The sequence below is a fragment of the Carettochelys insculpta genome, chromosome 19 (assembly GCF_033958435.1).
Source record: "Carettochelys insculpta isolate YL-2023 chromosome 19, ASM3395843v1, whole genome shotgun sequence".
NCBI lineage: Eukaryota > Metazoa > Chordata > Testudines > Carettochelyidae > Carettochelys > Carettochelys insculpta.
The window spans coordinates 3,933,804-3,952,303 of NC_134155.1; the positions used below are offsets into that span (position 1 = coordinate 3,933,804).

The 18,500-nt window shown below is 50.2% G+C and overlaps 1 protein-coding gene across 1 annotated transcript in view; it reads left to right on the top strand.

The window, feature by feature from the left end:
• PIGL (phosphatidylinositol glycan anchor biosynthesis class L) overlaps positions 1–18,458 on the top strand; it is an 85,967-nt gene extending 67,509 nt beyond the window's left edge. Inside the window, exons 4-7 of the mRNA XM_075013274.1 lie at positions 1,331–1,398; positions 10,453–10,484; positions 16,630–16,763; positions 17,719–18,458. Coding sequence (XP_074869375.1) covers positions 1,331–1,398; positions 10,453–10,484; positions 16,630–16,763; positions 17,719–17,817 — 333 coding nt within the window. The 3' untranslated portion in view covers positions 17,818–18,458. The remainder of the gene's footprint in view (positions 1–1,330; positions 1,399–10,452; positions 10,485–16,629; positions 16,764–17,718) is intronic.
• The last annotated feature ends 42 nt before the right edge of the window (positions 18,459–18,500 follow it).

An 18,500-nucleotide genomic window follows, 5' to 3' on the forward strand; every position in this document is an offset into this window, starting at 1 on the left:
ATTGCACCAAATGACAGCAGCTGAGCAAAATTAAAAGAGGAATGGAAGAGATTCATGGAGGGCGGGACGGGGCTGCTTTTCCAAAAGGCTTGTCCATTGCCTGTGTTTTCTAGAGATTTTCTTACTCCATCTTTGAGTGGTGTTCACAAAGCACCCTCTGTGTCCAAAAGGGATGCCATGGCCGCTCTTCCTGTTGGGTGGGTGGAGCAGCGGGTTACCAAACAGGTGGGGAGTGTTTGATCTTCCCTCCAGCTTTTATCTAGTGGTTAGGGTGTTGCCTGTGAAACTGATTTGGAGACAGCCGAAGTTGTGAGTCAGCGAGCCAGTGGTTTCCTCCCTCTTCTTAAGCGACAGGACAGGCTAGGCAAGGAAGGAGACACAAGGGTGGAGTCCATTTCTTTGCAGCCCACAGGCTATACTACCTTTGAATAATGAAATAAAAGCTTCTCCATACAGATAAATAATAATCTGTTGTAATATAGCCTGATTTAGAGCTGGCCTTAGTCAAACACAGAACACTGCTAGCTGGTTGGTTAAAATAACTTATTCCAGTAATAGGCTGTTTTTTCATAGTGTGTTCCAGAGACATTCTCATTGCAGGCAGAAAAGGGACTTGGGCGAGTGTGATGTTCCTGCCTGAGAGTAATGTCATAAGACGGGGCACATTGAATCAGACCAAAGGTCCATCTAGCCCAGTGTCCTGTCTGCTGACAGCAGCCAATGCCGGATGTCCCAGAAGGAATGAGAGAACAGGGAATCATCAAGTGTTCCCACCTGTAACCCATTCCCAGCTACTCACAAACAGAGGACACCATTTCTACCCATCCTGGCTAACAGCCATTGGCGGACCTATTCTCTGTGAAGTTATCGCAGGCCTGGCTATGCCCAGTCTTGTCCTGCAGTTCATACACACCCAGTAATCTGTCATGTCCGGAAAGGGATTTGTACAGTAGATGCTCCTGCATCCAGTGGCCATGAGTCTGCCAGAATAACTGTGCAATCTGAACACAACCAGTCACATGTATCATGATATTCAGGTGACATTTCTCATCTTTCTCTCACCTGTTTACTTCTCTCAGCACCATGGTGATGATGATGGTGGTGATGTACAATTTGTGTTTCCATAGCACCCTCAGAGCCCTAGTCATGGGCCAGGATTCCAGTCTGGCAGGTGATTTACACACACAGAACTTGGTGAAGACTTTGGGCTGGGCCAGCACTGAGTTACACAAATGCCCAACCCCCTAGAATTTAGTTGTGACCTTTTACAGCACTCTCTGCTCCACTACTAAATAACTGTGTGCTGTGGGGTTTGTTTTTTTTTTTGCAGGTGATAACCTTTGATGTGGGAGGAGTGAGCGGCCACGCTAACCACATTGCCCTTTATGCTGCTCTAAGGTACCGTGTGTCATGGCTATTTGAAACAAAGTGCATGGGGTGACTGTGTGTAAAGAATTAATAGCTAGTGCCTACAACTGTACAGACTTCACCTAAACACCTCGACCCCGGCTGGCAGCACCCTCTGCTAGTCCAGTTGTGGGAACTCCCCCAAACGCTGCAAATCCACTTGTGACCTTTGCATGCTCATCTCTTCTACTCCTGTGCTCTCCCCTGTATTTCTCCACCAGTGCCCCTCAATGTGGGCCAAGCCCCTACTCTGCTGAGCCCGTTCTGGGCCTTTTGGTAGCTACGCTGGCTGACTCCTAGCTTTGTGTTACGAATGCACTCTCACCAAAGTGTGATGCACAGTTGTGTCCCGAATGCACTGAAGGATTTAGAAGAATGTCTGAAGGGAGAAAGTCTGGTTCCTGAACTCCACCCCTGCTGTCTAGCAGGCCTGCATCTCTTTCATATGTGTCTCCTCTCCAAACACAGAGTTACTTGCTGCTCTCGTTCATTGATGCAGCAGCTCCACAGCTATTGGGGGGTTAAATTTTATTTTTAGTGTCTTTGTTTCCTTTGACAGCCTGTCTCACAGAGGAACTAGAGCATGCCCCCATCACTCATGCTTTCTGTGCCCTGGTGAGTTCTCACATGTACAGCTTTTAGACAGAGCTGCAGAGCATGTGTGGTGACCTTTCACATGCACTGATGCTCCTGCCTGCTGTGCCCTCATATATCATTGGGGGGGAAAAGCAACAAAGGGACTGAATTAACCCTCTCCCCTCCCTTTCTCTGTATCAGCTGGTACACGACTGAGACTTCGATTGGACTAACATAAAACCATAGAAAACTAGGGCTGGAAGAGACCTCCAGAGGTCATCTAGTCCAACCCTCTCTTCAAAGCAGGACCAACCCCAAGTAAATCGTTCCAGCCAGGAAGTTAGCCTTTCAAATTCTGTCCTGTAAATTGGGGTGCTGTTCCAATGAATTAAATGATTTTGCACCCTGTTTGACAGGCACTCCTATGGGAGATCTGCCACCCACCCTCAGAATGCAGGAGTGGAGTGGGGTGCATGACGAGCCCCAGGATTCTCTCATGTACCACTCTCCTGACATGCTGCTTTTGTGGCTGGTCCAGCTGCTGCTATTTCATATGTGTCCAAGCCCCAGATTTGTGAAGAGCTATAAAATTCCAGGGCTTGTGGCAAGGATTTGTTTTTGGCAAGAAATAAAAAGCATAAGTTAGCATTTTGCATGAAACCCTTGTGTGGGGACTCTGAATGCAGCCCCGAAACGAACAGAAAAGAAACTTTTATACAAAATTATTTTCACATGACAAAGAATGACACAATAGACCTTGTCCCTATAATGCATCCTACCTCATCACCTTCCAGAGCCAATACGTTGGGATTCTTTGGGAGGAAGTCCAGGAAGAGGCCTCTCTTCTCCCAGCACACTCAAAGGCCACATGTCCCTGGAGCCCTCTTTCTGGCCAAGAGAGGCCAGATGGTGCACCGTGTCTCTGCTAAGAGAGGCGGCTCCAGAGATGCACTGGGTTCCTCCCATTTGCAGTGTTCTCAGCCCCAATGGCCGAGTGTGTGGGGCTTGGTGTACACTAGGCAGGTAAGTCAATTGCAGATATGTAATTTTAGCTGCGGCAGTTGTGCAGCTAGAATGGACTTATCTGCAGTTGACTTACGTGACCCTCCTCACTGAGGCAGTTTGAGAGTTTCTCTTGTAGATACCCTTACTCCTCGTTGTAGCAGAGAGCACAGGGATCGAATGCTGACCCCGATAAGTCGATTTAATGCGTTCCCTCCAGCTGCGTGAAATCGTACCCTGGAAGATCAACCCTGAGCTGTTTGCTCTTCTGGGTAATGTAGACATGACCTAAGCTACCTACCTTATCCCAGTTTTTGCCTTTTAAATATGTGAGCATATCAGGGTCTGCTTCTCCAAAGTGTTTGATCAACAGTCCTGGAAGCTAACTCTTCCCACAGAACAAGCTTGGTTTGGAGAACAGCAGCACAAATTATCCTGTCCTGCCCCTTGCTCCAGCCTAAACTGTGTAGTCTACAGAACGTGAGGTTAAATCTTCATGGCCTATTCAGTCAGGGGAGACTGCCAAGAATGCAGCCTGTTGTAGGGACCGGGGTGACATCTGTGGCTGATCTGAGACTGATCAGACTCATTTTAGACCAATCAGATGGTACTGATTACCTTCATTTTATAGCAAGATTCGTCAGTTTGTGTTCTGTGGCCAACTGGTGGCCACAGAGCACCTGCTGATGGTCCATGAAGAACCTCCTACTCACATTACAATGGTTATTCCTGGTTTCCAGTTGAGAGAGATGAGCAGTGGAATGGAGTGATGAAATGAGGAGCAAAAGGAGAGAATATGACTGATAACTGTATTGCACTGAAGCCAGCTCACAATACACCTGTGCTGTCCTCACATTCCACCTCATCCTCCTGAGCTGTTCCTGCTTTGGGAGCATGGATGGGAGGTGACCCAATCCATCTTGAACGAGAGGGGAGGTGACCACAAGAGCGTGTTCTGATAACATGAGCTTGTTTAGTTTGTAAGCTGTTCATTGTGTGGGCTGTTATGCTGTTGTACAGTGCCTAGCTCAATGGGTTCTTGGTTATTCCCTATGCACTACCAGAATGAATATGATTACTGACAAGGTGCATGCAGTGGGCAAGTATGAAAACTCATATTTTAGATGACGCTTAGAAGCATTTTTGTTTTAGAAAGATGGGGTTTCACACTGATGTCATGGGTGGTGTCAAGACCATTTAGGTTTTCATGAGCCACAGGGTATTTCCATTTTAAACAGACCCTCCTGCCTAGTGAATGTGTGTTTTGTTTGCCTACGATCAAATGGAACGTTCTGTTCTGGGGTTTGCATACCCGCTTCCTCCAGCGAAATCCATCTCTTCCCATTTAGAAGATGAAAGAATAATCCTTTCTCTGCTTAGGGCAAAGCAAACTGAGTGGAAAATAGGAGCTGCTATATTTAACTACTGTGCATTATGTTGTTATAGCAACTGCATCCATAAAACTTATATCGACAATGCTGCGTAAAAACCTACATCAGGGTGTCATTAGGTGAGCAATTCTTGTCAATTCCTTTCGGAAGAATGATCTAACTCCTCCAATTTGCTTCAGAATGGCTGTAAACTCAGCAGTGGATTCTAAATGAAGCCATGTAGAGATGGTATTTGGGAGCTTAGTGTTTTTTGTCATTTATGATCTGATAATGATGCTCTTTTAGGGTCATTGATGCTTCGTTGTGGTTAAGTGCCCTGGCTTGGATCTTTAATATGCTGCGCATGGATGCCCCAGGAAAGTTGATGTGTGTTTTGGACATGTGTACATTTCCTGTCCCATCCACGTTGCACAGCAGTCTGTGACATACTTGGGTATGAGGTTTAATGAAGTGCAACTTCAAATAGGTATATAAAAGTAAAGACAAAGTCCATTAACCAGGCAAAGCCATCAGGCCTTGCTCTGACAAAACTCCCTTGGAGGTTGAAGATTGCCGAGTTGCTTTACGACTTTGGAATCTAAGCTTATGATGGATTTGTGCAGTCTGATCTTAGAGACGTGATGGGCAAGTAGCAGGTGCTTTTACAGATGATTAGGTGTGTGGCACCCACTGCTCCCTTTGTACGGGACGTCTTTCCACACTAGAGAGAGTTTGAGCCATAGTCTGATCTTACACTGGTTTTATACAATTGTGCCCCATTCATTTCAATGGCATTACTCCTGATTTACCCCATGTAAATGCAAAGGTAAGGCAGCCCTGTGGTTTCCCATGTCACCTCCTCCCTTTTTCCTGGAAGCCCCTTCGCTCCATCCTGGAGAAGGGTTTCCTGGGATGATTCAGTCTGAGTTGTTTAGTATCTAGTGCCAATCTCCAGTGATGAGACTTCCAAAGGAAAAACAGCTAAGGCCTGAGCATTTCCTTCTGGTGCTGCGACCTCATGTTTCAGTCCCTCCTGGCAGAGTTAAGGTTCTGTACTGCACGTTTCAGTGTTTTCTCTTGACCAGTTTTACTAGTCCTAGTATTCCAAGTGACCAGGAGGGAATCGAGGAGGTCAGACAGAAAGCACCAAATTTTTCAGTCCTTAGCACAGCTGTTTACTTGATAACAGTGACTGTGCCTAAGCAACAATCAACTATGCCTTTGGGACTGGCCTCCCCCAGATCATTACGGTTTTAGGCATTTGTTTGTATAGCTGATTAAAGCTACAGCCTTCCACTTCACCCCTGCACAATGCAGAGGCAAAAGTGTGAGCAATAAAGCTGCTCTGTCATTTGTGAAGTGGAAGATCCCTGGGTCAGCCCTTCTTCAGACTGGGGAGGCCTATCCTTGGTTGCTAAAACATGAACGAGCGCAGTTTGCATGAATGTCTGTGGCTGTGTTTTGCCTACACAGGGGCGCTGGGAACATGCAGCTGGCCAGAGCAGTTAGGGCCCGGATTGTAAACATTCAACATCTGGCCAATCTCTTGCTGTGTGTAACATCTTTGGGACTCCTAGGAGGTTAGCTGCTCTTCCTGCTCCACATCTAGTTCATTAGATTAATTGGACAACTTAGGGGACCGGAACCTGAATGGAGCCCCAGCTGTGTCATAAAAACCTGCATTTCGTGCTATCCCCTCCCACACAAGGTATGTCCCAGTGTGCCTGAGCAGATAGCCCAGGGAATACCATGTAAGGTTTTATCTTTCTCAGAGTGTGACCCTCTTGGAGTGCAGTCATGGATTCCATGAATGGATTCCTTGCTGAGCAGAGCTCTCTACCCACCCAGACATTAACTCTGCCCCCATCTCAGCAAAATTCCCTTCTCTCCGGTTTCCCTGTGGGCCAAACCCTAAGATCCTCATTTGCTTTTTATTCACTCATTATTGGCTTTAGTGGAACTTGGGATCAGGGCTGTGCAGGACCTGGCTCGTGCACTTCACTGGGAGGTTTGCCTGTGTGTTGACCTCTGGATTAGTCCAAAGATATTAGTCCAAAGACCTTTGCTTAAACACTGAGGTCCTAATGTTACAAACTGCTGAGCACCTATAATGTGCTGAGGACCCTCGGTTCCCGTTGATTGAAGAGCTGAGACTGCAGGTCCCTTAGGAATCTTCTGATGTGGAGCAGTTTCCTGGGTTTTCTGCAGGATTTCAGAGACTCTGTGTGTCCTTTGTGCAGGGATCCTCCTTCCTCGCCCCTCTCCCTCCCCCGAAGGGGATTTAGAGTTCCTGTCTTGGAGCTTCCCTCTAAGTGAGATGATAAAGCAGCACAAGCAGGGATCCTGTGGCCTGTAAATGGTGCTCGGTGACTAAGTTTCAGAACCACCCGCTTTGCTGGGCAAAGCACCAGCCTGAGTTTCAGCACCGCCCATCTGCTGCAGCATTGCTGCGAAATACTCCTAATAAAAGTCTCTGAGGAGACAAGCCGAGGGAGCCCATTTATATCCTTTCCTGCCATGACCTCATGCCAGACTCGTACATTTCACCCAAACCGCGGCATGGCCAATCTGTAAAACAGCATTCCCCAAATGGCAGCAGCGTAGAGCTGCAACCTCTCCCCCACTTGGAAGTGTTCCCAGGAGAGAGCTGCAGGAGTGGTCTGGGCAGGAGCTGGAAGATTGATTTGGGGGAGGAATATTTGTTAGCAAACATGGCTTGAGTGGGAGGTAGAGCTTTACCTCACCCTCGCTCGCCTTCTCTGCAAGCACAGTTTATTCCCATCTATAGTCCTAAGAGGTAGGAACTGATGAGTCTGTTGATTTTTGGAGGCATTACAACCATGTGTACTTCACAGTAACGTTGCACTGGGCTGTGCTCAGCTGGGGCTGTACCATTGGCTCAGGATGGAAGTAGTCTTCCAGGTCAGAGCAGAGGGACCCAAGCCAGAGCAGGGACGGGATGCATTACTCCAGGCCCAGCAGAGGGGGAGTTGCAGTACCCCAGGCCAGAGGGTGGGGAGCAGTACCCCAGGTCAGAGCGGGGGGGCAGGGTGAGCAGTACCCCAGGTCGGAGCAGGGGGGAGCGGTACCCCAGGGCAGGTGGGGAGCAGTACCCCAGGTCGGAGGGGTGGGAGCGGTACCCCAGGTCGGAGCAGGGGGAAGCGGTACCCCAGGGCAGGTGGGGAGCAGTACCCCAGGTCGGAGCAGCGGGGGAGCGGTACCCCAGGTCGGAGGGGTGGGAGCAGTACCCCAGGTCGGAGCAGGGGGGAGCGGTACCCCAGGGCAGGTGGGGAGCGGTACCCCAGGTCGGAGGGGTGGGAGCGGTACCCCAGGTCAGAGCAGGGGGGGAGCGGTACCCAGGTCGGGGGGGGGAGCAGTACCGCAGGGAGGAGCGGTACCCAAGTCGGGGGGGGGGAGCGGTACCCCAGGTCGGAGCGAGGGGGGGAGCGGTACCCAGGTCGGAGCGAGGGGGGGAACGGTACCCCAGGTCGGAGGGGTGGGAGCAGTACCCCAGGTCGGAGCAGGGGGGGGGAGCGGTACCCAGGTCGGGGGGGGAGCAGTACCGCAGGGAGGAGCGGTACCCAAGTTGGGGGGGGAGCGGTACCCCAGGTCGGAGCGAGGGGGGGAGCGGTACCCCAGGTTGGAGCAGGGGGGAGCGGTACCCAGGTCGGAGCGAGGGGGGGAGCGGTACCCCAGGTTGGAGCAGGGGGGAGCGGTACCCAGGTCGGAGCGAGGGGGGGAGCGGTACCCAGGTCGGAGCGAGGGGGGGGAGCGGTACCCCAGGTTGGAGCAGGGGGGAGCGGTACCCAGGTCGGAGCGAGGGGGGGAGCGGTACCCCAGGTTGGAGCAGGGGGGAGCGGTACCCAGGTCGGAGCGAGGGGGGGAGCGGTACCCCAGGTTGGAGCGAGGGGGGGAGCGGTACGTGGGGGGGAGCGGTACCCCAGGTCGGAGCGAGGGGGGGAGCGGTACCCAGATCGGAGCAGGGGGGAGCGGTACCCAGGTCGGAGCGAGCGGGGGAGCGGTACCCCAGGTTGGAGCGAGGGGGGGAGCGGTACGTGGGGGGGAGCGGTACCCCAGGTCGGAGCGAGGGGGGGAGCGGTAGCCCAGGTTGGAGCAGGGGGGAGCGGTACCCAGGTCGGAGCGAGCGGGGGAGCGGTACCCCAGGTTGGAGCGAGGGGGGCAGCGGTACGTGGGGGGGAGCGGTACCCAGGTCGGAGCGAGGGGGGGAGCGGTACCCCAGGTTGGAGCAGGGGGGAGCGGTACCCAGGTCGGAGCGAGGGCGGGCATTGCAGTCGCAGCACTGAAGCTCTTCTATGTTCACCAAAACAGAAGTTGAATGGCCAGTGGTGCTTTTTCCTCTGGACCCTCTGTGAGCACAACTGCCCACCCCTCATGCGGCTCCTATCGTGCACCTCCCTTCCCTGCAGGCCCAGGCAGTCTGCTCCTGATGAGTGATGATGACAATCACTGGTACACTCCTAGGACAGCTCTTTTCTTTGTTCCCTTGAGTGTCCCTGTCAGTGCCTGTCACCCCAGTGGCAGGATTCTGACTAGTGGGACTTGAACTGGCTGAAATAGTACAAGGGCTGTTTCCTACACTGGCTGCCCTATGGATCTAGCCTGTGGAGGAGGAGAGAGCATTGCTGGAAGAATCTGCTCAGTTAGGGTGCTGGCCTCCTGACCGCTGCTCTTGAGAACTGCCATGTCCTGCCTTTCTCTGCCTTGACTTCTGTTTTGAATTGCTTTGTGTATTCATCACTCAGCACTTCCTATTTTGTCTATGCCCGGGTGGTTAATCCCTTTCCTTGAAACTAACCAGTAGCCAGGGATAATTGCGGTTTGAAAATGACTAGGGGCACATTGCAGTTTCCATACAATATACGTTTTGCCCAGGTTGATTTACACAGGCACTGCACCAGCCAGAGATGATAACAATCTCTTTACATATTACACAGAGTTAAATAATCGTTGTCCTTTTTCCTCCAAATGGTCCGTTTTCTATTTTGTTTTTCTTCTCAGCGAGAACAAGCCGAGCTATATAACTACTCCTGCTGCCATCTGCTGGAAAGCTGCAGCTCCAGCCGTCAGCAGGCTGGACCAAAGCCAGTGGAGATGTAAATGATGGTGTGGGCATAGCTGTTGAGTTAAACATGGGGGAAGGGCAGAGTCATAGAAGATGAAACAAGAACGTTGTCGGGGAAGGAGGCTAACCACCCTCCCACCCCTTCAGCATGTGACATCCACTCAGACTTACTGAGATCAATTACTCCACTCTCTACATCTCCACTGAACTTGGGCCCCATCTGCTCTCTTTTCTAAAGGGCTTTTCCCTTTTACCAGGTCCTTCTGGGTTGGGATTGAGGCCCCCTGCGGGGGGCAGCGTCAGAGAACTTGCCGTGACATAGCCCCTGCTGCCCCTGCTCAGTGGATAACCGGAAGCGGCAGTGCTCTCTTATCAAAATGGAGTCACTAAACCCGCAGAGTCAGACACTGAGTGAAGGACAGCAGCTCACTCCCCTGGCCAAGGCCAGAACCAGGAACTGGTCACAGTCTGCTTCGAACACACTGGAAACAGAAGTGTGTTCAAACGCATGTGGTTGTGGGCAACATGGCATGATCAGGTTAAATTTGTAGAGCCCCATCAGCATGGACTGGGGAAGCCTGCCTAGCACTTCCTGAGCAAGTCCTCTGTTCAACATGGATTCTTAAAGGGTGCTACGCTGAACCCAGCCCCGGGCCCATAGCGACCACGGACAACTGGTATCTGGTGGCTTCTCACAGAGTTTCCTATATTGGAGCACAAGGTCGTTGAAAGCCAGACACACCCTACCCCACCAGCCATTCAGCAGTGAGGCCCAGGAATGTAATGTTGGCTTAGGAGCAAGATCATTTGTGGGGAACCAAACGTGCTATCTTTGAGGGTCGGGGAGCTAGAGCATCCAGCCTCTGCTCCAGACTGCTTATTGTAGGGGGGTGTGTGTGTGTGTGTGTGTGTGTGTGTGTGTGTGAGATTTAGCCCTCAGTGCTGATACACACTTAAAGAAGGATTTGAGACGACTCACTCTATGTTCACCAGGATGTCTCTTCCAACCCACAGGTACCTGCACTCAGAGAGGAAGTTACCTGAAGGTATGTCACACGTTGAAATAAAGCATGAGTGACACTGCAGACATCACCACTCTACTGATTTGCATGCTGTGTCCAGGTCCCCATTGAACTAATCCACCTCTTTGCAATGCAAATGAAGTCTGCAGCTGATCTCTTGTTCTTTCATGCTGTTTCCTGAGCTCAGTGCTCCTGTTCAGTCCTTTCTGGGCCAGGGCATTAGCATCACTCAGGCTGGCTTCCTCCAGGATCTGAGTTAGGCTTAGTGGCACCCTCTTCTCCCCAGGTGTCTGAATTGTGGACCCCAGCATTGCTTCTTGGCCTCGCTCTGTGTGCATGTGGCTGATGTTTCTAGGCCTCTGCCTCATTGTCCAGTTCTTTTGTCTGGTTTTAAATACAGTATTAGGCCCAGACATTAAGAGACAAGGGATTGAGCAATGCAGACAGATGGAGACCTCAGTAATGTCACTGCTTTAAAACCAAATTTAAACACAGTCCTAGCTGTATTATTTTGAGTCAGATTCCCTCACCAACATGGCCAACATGAGACGCATGTATTAAAACTGTGCTAGGGATGCTAATTGGGGGAATGGTCCGGCACGCTGATTGGCAACCAGGGTCTGAGGTCCCTACCCATGCAATGGGACAGCAATATACTCCCTAGCCATCATCCTGACAATGGTTTTACCCCTGGAGCAGATCCTCAGCCCTTATTCCTCCCCACCCCCAACTCCTCCCATTGATCTGTTCTGGCAGGGAACTCAGGAAATCAACTCTGCCCCAGGGCACAGAGGTCCCCACCCAGCATCCAGAAATCATCTGCACTTTGCTACCCTTTGTCCAATCTGAGATCCTTGGGGTGGTGGGTTTTGGGTGTGTCATAGAGTGGTTTTGCTTCCCTGAAAGTTAAAGTATGACGAAGCAAGCGTGGGCCCAGAACCCAGAATCTCCTACTCTTTGGTCCCGACTCTGCCACTCTGCGGCCATGGTCAGGTCATGTCCCCTAGCTGTGCTTCAAGTGTCCCCTCTGTGAAGAGGAATGTTCACACTGCCCTCTCCCCGTGTTGTCCATATGATGTTTTAAATGGGCAAAGAGCTGTGTGTGCTGAGTACTGCACAGAAATTGGGTCTGAAAGGAGCAGCAGAGGAAACTGCAAAGGACTGGGAGCAATGAAAAGCAAGTGCCTGGGTGTTACTGCCGGGCAGTGAGGATGCAGATATATCAGACCATATCTATGCTGAAGGGACTTGAGCAGGCTTATGCAGTTTGACCAGCCTGGGTTTAAGGACAGCTTAGCCCTGCCCTCTGCAGCCAGACAGCCCATGTCTACGAACGGTTCAGATAACCAATGTAAAACCAGCATTGCTGGTGCCTCAGTTTCTCCAGCAGCACCAGTGGGCCCCTGGAGATAGGCATGAGGCTGGCTGCTCTGATTACATCACATCATACGTGACCTACAATGCCAAAGGAGCAGGGAGCTCCCATGTTCCGGCTTCCAATAAGCCTTTCCAAATATAGTCCAGTCTCACTGAAATTCCTGGTATTTAGAATTTGATCTGGCAGGCGTGCCACGCCATGCATCAGAAGGGCTTAATTAAATGAGAATGAAGTCAGGGCCTGCCTCAGCCGTCTGGAGGACAGCTGAAAAGTACACTCAGCCCACGGACGTGGCCTGTTCCCTTGCCAGGACCTGAGAGCTATGTCAGCCATTGAACATGTATAAGCCCATGGGATCAAAGAGGCCACAGAAAATCATTCTGCAAATGCAGAAGCTAGTCTTTCACTGTGTCCCAGAGCTAGGAGGGCACAGGGGGGAGGGTTGGTACGCAAATGAATACCCTGAGCATCCTGCTTTGATTCATAATCCTTATGAAGTGTAGCCACAGTAGGCTGCTTTTAAACTGAAGCTGAGGCCTCCTTATCATCTCTGAGCAAGTACCTGATTCTGGAGCTGAGGGCAGCTGGTACATACATATCCATGGCAATGGCACATCCATCTCTCGGAGTCTAGCTATCACCAGCTCCTGGCCAGAGGAGCCAGTGTTCTAACGTATAGCAGGACCAGCACAAGCCCCCAGTCTGAAATGCTAAGAGCCTGCTTCATTCCAGGCACGTCTCGCACACAGCTGTTGAAATACAAAGCCCTGTTGACTGGGCTTCAGCAGCTGATGCCCGGGCTAGAGAGGTCAACGCCACCATTCCCAATTGGCAAAGCAGGTGATAGACTGTCTTAAAACTATCTTGGGGTCACAGTCAGAACTGTCTCCTCTCTGGGTCTTTGCTTGAGGGGTTGCAGGAGCAGGCCAATGTGTAGTCCCCTTTGGACATTCCTGTCCTCTTACTGTGGCTGGCAGGAAGGGCTTCGAGTCTGAGCCCTTCCCATCTGGAGCTGGACTGCACGTTCCCCACCTGCTTCATTTCACCGCCTTTTCTCATCCAAAGGTTCTCTGCTGGAGGAGCCTTGTGACCCTGGCTGTATTGCTAATGCAAATGGCTCCTTTACAGAAGGTTTACATTGCACTTGCCTGGGCACTTCCTGCTCTGGGCACGGAGCATGTCAGCCTGTTGGGCAGTCAGCTGCACTAAATTCACTTGCAATGGTTTTTGTGTTTCTGTAGCAGGTAGTGAGCCGTCCCAGCTGCAGGGGCTTGGCAAGCAAAGGGCCATGTGTTTGCAGATGAAGTAATACACCTTAGAAAAATAGGGAAGGAGTAGGCCAGTGGTTCCCAACCTGGGGTCTGTATACCCCTGGGAGGTGGTCCTGGGAGGGTGTTGCAGAGGGGCCGTGAAAAAAATAAAAAATGATCATAGGAAATAGAATCGACTTTGATGGGGATCTGCAAATAGTTGGGGGGGCACAATTGGGAGTCCACGCTAGTGAGAAGGTCGGGAACCACTGGGGTAGGCATCTTCCTGCAGCGAGCACCTAGGGTTCACAATTCCTCAGCATTTAACCCTAGGCCATCTTTCTTTCCGACTTTGTGCCTGTGTGCCCTGGAGGCTCTGCCAAGTCTCGTAAACAGCAATCCAGGCAAGGAAAAGGCCCTTCACACTATGTTTGCTCTTTCCACCCCCACTGGAGAGGACAGAGAGGCAAACAGGTGGTGGAGCAAAATGTGAAACGCCAAGGCCAGGGAATCCATTTCAGTGGCTCCCCTCTGCCATGCCATACAGCCAAGCATGCCAGTTACACAGCAAGCACGTTGCCACACTGGAGGGTCTCCTGGGTAAAACAGCAAGTTCGCCGTCCACACCCCAACTGAGTGAACACAAACTGGGTCTGGCAGGCGAAGCTTGCCGGGGTCTCCTTAGCTGTGATTACAGAATGAGGGGGCATTGCTGGTTTGCGCACACAAGGTGGATGTGCCTGCAGATTTTGTGGGGCACTGAAAGAGGTTTGACAATCCCTAGAGTTAAAGAACGTAAAATAATTCACTTGCTTTGGGGTAAATGAAAGCCACTTTCCACACCAGCAGGTCACTTCAAGCAATAGGACAATCCCCTCTCGGGGTGGGAGTCACCTTGGCAGCATTGAGCTACATACGCTCAGCGGTCGAAAAAACATACGCACCTGCCATGCTGATGGCAGCAACCTGGGAGAGGAGCCAGCAGTTAAACTTTGGTCTGAACTGCAGTTTGGGATCTAGTGTCAGGTCCAGGACCAAAGTCTGAACCCCTGCACCCCATTCTCCCCCATGCTTCACCTGTACCACAGAGGGTCTTTTGTGCAAGGGGAGTGGTACAAAGTGCACCTGGCACACAGGTTCCAGGGCTCTGGTGTCCAATACTTCCAGGTGGACTAGTTGCAAGCAGCCTGGTAGGACATCAGGGCCCTCTGCCTCAGCCGCCTCCTGCAGGGTAGGAACAATCGCTTTTAACAGGCTGGTGCTGCCACTCGACAGGCCCAGATCAGGTACATGGTACAGCTCCGATATGATGCATCTGTTGAAAAGCAGGGTTCGGAGCTTACTGCCATCTGCTAAATGGGAGCACTAGTAAATTGTATCTGGTGGTTGCGTTCTTCCATCTACAATTTTCATTGGAGAGTGCCATCTGCTGGGCACATCTCTTAATGACCTGGCTACTTTGCTAATGTCAGTATTAACAATCCCAATAATCTAGACAATATTTACTCTACCTTATCTGTTACCCTGCAGACTAATAGCAGACTTCCTCCGGGTGTGAGCCTGCAGCAGCATTCAAACTGAGGTGACGCTTCTGGGAAAATTCCAGATCACACACCTGGTGTTGCTGTCTATTCCAGAACTATTGGGGCTGGATGGAAACCTACTGTTGCCCTCTGGCCCCGCCCCTTTGAGCTGCAGAAAGTAAAGCTGAAAGCTAGCTCTGCTCTGTCAAACCTGTTGCTAACTAACCCCTCTGAAACAATCCAGCTGTAAACCTTTCCCAAAAGAAGGCTGGGAGAGGTTATTGCTGATCTTGCTAGATTGCACTGGCCAAACTTTGGTCATAAACTGATCAGAAAATCATCTAGTAACTGGGGAATAATAAAAAGTGGGAGCAATAATTATGATGTTTGCACGTGGAAGTAAAAAGGAAATAGAGAAGGCACAGAGGCAGCACCCCAAGCCCCAGCTACGTGGTGGTCCCAAAATGACAAATGCACATTCCCTGTGGACTTTTAAGGGGAAGGCATCTTTTCGTTCTCTGCTGTGGGATAGGTAAGACCTTGGCTAACTTCTTCCCAAGATCTCAGCATAGTGTCCCCTTTGAGAACCACCAAGCTGGTGCCACGTGAGGACACAATGACAGCAGAGAAGCACCTCAGTCCCCAAATGCAGCAATATTAGATGTGATCTTAGGTTCTCCTGGGGTTAAAATGATCCAGACTTGTAACAGCTCAGTCCTCCCTTTGCACCATCCCTTCAGAGTTCCATTCAGATTGCAGGGGCCTGCTGCCATGCATCTGACTGCAGATCCTACTGTGTCTAAAGCAGCAGGGGTGGGCACCCATGTATGGTGAGTGACCGTCCTCCTACTCAGTGTCTGCAGCAGACCGTGGCCCCCTGGGGTTCCACCTGCAGCCTCGCTTTCAGCTTCCATCCCCCATGCACCTCTCATGCACTGGGACACTGAAGCCCTGCACTTACCTGCTCCTCCCCATCCCTCCCAGCACTTTCAGAGTGCTATGAATTGCCTGATTTGCGCTCCATCCTCTCCCCTGCCCTAGAGCTGGAACACCATGAATCAGCTGTTTGCGTTATTCCAGCTCTGTGAGGAAGGGAGAAGAGCAGGGATGGAGCATGAATCGGGTGATCCACAGCCTCTTCAAAAGTGCAGAGAGGAAGGAGTAGACATAGGAAGCATGGAGCTCTGGTGCCTCCATGTGTGAGAGCCACATGGTGGGAGGGGAAAGCCAGGGGGGTCCACTGGCCTCAGGTGGAGCCCCAGTGGGCTGCATAGGGACTGTAGGTTGCACACCACTGCTATACAGTGTTCCTGTATGTCACTCTCAAAGTAATGCCTAAAACAGAGCATAACAACTTCAGCTCCTGGAGTGTCAGGAAACCTCACTTCTACGGAGCTACGTTTCTTTAATGGGACCTCAGCTGGGCTCAGCACTCAATGAAATTTACCAAGAAAGAAATTTACCAATTAACTTTTGACTTCAAAGAAATGAACCACAGTTCTTTACATTCCTTTCAGCTCCTGCCTGACAAACAGCCAGGTGATGGGTTAATATGTAATCACCTGTTCATGTTTAATATCTCATGCAATGGCTCTTAAATCCTGAACACATTTGTGTCTGTAGCAAAGCACGTTGAAAATTAGGACAGTTTGTCCTTTCAAAGGAACCAAGGGCTATTTGTTCAACTATCTTCAAATGATAACACTGTTGGCATTCCCATACATTTCAGTGGGAACAGGGCTGGGCCCAAATAAGGTCAGAAATAACCGAGGTTGTAATAAAAAACGTCCACCCTTTAGACCCAGGTTTCTTTCATGGGAATCCATGTTTGTTCTCAGCAGAATGGCTCAGAGGCAAACAAAATTGATTACAAATTCACATGGCACAAAAGTAGGTTCTGATATCATTTGGACTCTGGTGGGCTGTCACAATGGAGGCTGGGGCTTTCCCTACCCTAGTGATACTCTGAGTTTGTAATCACCCTTGTCTTGCATTCTTTCTCCTGTTGCTCTGCTCAGGGTGCCAGGTCCTTACGCTCAAGTCAGTAAACCTCCTCCGGAAGTACATCTCCATCCTGGATGTGCCCATTAGCTGCCTCTGGTCCCAGGATGTTCTCTTTATACTAACAAAGGAGGACTCCGCACAAGCCAAGGTAAGCAGCATTGTTCCCACCTAGACTGTTTGAGTGTTTCAGAATCATGGTGAGGGTTTCAAGCGAAAGTGCTTGTGCATGTAGAGCTTAAAAACACACCTACTGCACATGGAGCGTAACTGCCACCTTTCAAACAGTCTGCTATGTGAAGCATCAGTGGATTTGCTTTTAGGACTACTTACTTGTCAAAGCTATATATGCTATTCAGAAAGTGCAGTTGGGCAGCTTTGCAGCGCTTAGACTTTGTTGGGCAGAGTGCACTCTTATATTAGATACAGTGATGTGAATTGTAGAAACTCCAGTTCCCAAACTGCAGTATTCTGTCTTGATCCGCTCCCTGCACTGCATGACTAGTTATGGCCATCAGGGTCCTAGCAAGGTGCCCCATCTTTTGGGCAAGCATTGGGTTACTTTGCTTTGTGAAATCTCTGTGTGGTTCTGCTGAAGAAACCTGCAATCACCATCTGATTAGAGCTCCCTATGCAGTATAGCAAAGTAAACATTGCAGGACAAACAGCAGTGCTAATCTACAAGTAAGGGCACAGCAGGGCTGTACTTGTGAGGGTAGTAACTGAAAGTTCCAAGTACAAAAATCCTCTGATAATTCAAGCCAGAGTGGCACCAGTGGTTACTTGTGCTACTAGAACCTTGAGTCTGGTCTTCCTACTGGCAGTTACCTTCCAACTAGCATGTCAGAAATGCATGAAATGGGCTTCAAGTACCAAGTTCCACTCCTACGCAACCGCTTGAAAACAGTTTCTTCCCCCCCCAAGATTTCAGTATAGCAGTGTTTGCCATTGCTGCTAAACTCTGTCTGTGCTGGTCTTTTGGTGAGTTGCTGAAGACAGGTTGCACTGTAAATCTAACAGTGAACTTTACAAAAAGACCAGAAGAGCTGTCTTCTGAATGGGGCTGGACGGTCTAATGCTTTTTCAAACATTTTTTATCTTTCTAGAGAGCCATGAAGTGCCATCGCAGCCAGCTTCTCTGGTTCCGCCACATCTATGTGCTGTTCTCACGCTTCATGGTGATCAATTCACTTTGCCATCTGTAAAGGGAAAGAGAAGCGTGCACACTTCCAGGGGCATTGAGAGACCAGAGATGGGAGCCAAAGAAAAGAGAGGCTCTGCCTGACCATGCACTACTGAAAGATCTTGCTTCCTTACTGTCTGAAGAAGAGGACAGAATTCCATCTTTGTGTGTCTTGCAGTCCTTCAGATAGCAGAAGCATACTGTATTTACATCCTTCTAGGTGTCCTGACAGCCTGGGGGGTGCCTGAGTTCACACAATGACTGAACTTTCCCATAGTAATATCTTAAATGGTCTTAGATCACCAGCAAAGCAGGCAGCTCTGAGTCTAATTAGTAGTGAGATAGAATTTTGGAGGTATTTACGATACATCGTGTACTGCATATGCTTTTACACTGGGTTTCCCCAAGGAGACCAGACCCTGATCACCACTTAGTGATTGTCTTTTTAGCCTTTTTTCCTCTGCAGTAAAGACCAAGCCCCAAGAGTGATTTGTCCTAAGATACAGACTGTCCACTGGGGTTTGAACCAGGGTCCTCACAGCCCTCAGGCTGAAGTATTGAACTCTGTAGGACTGCCTGCCAATCAGTCAGCCACTTGCTGAGGGAGGGCTGGCTTCTTGACTTTAAAATGTCAAAACTTCAGAAATAAAATACTAAAAGTGATGCAGAGTAATATAACTGCACTGAACTCTTACTGCTCTTTCC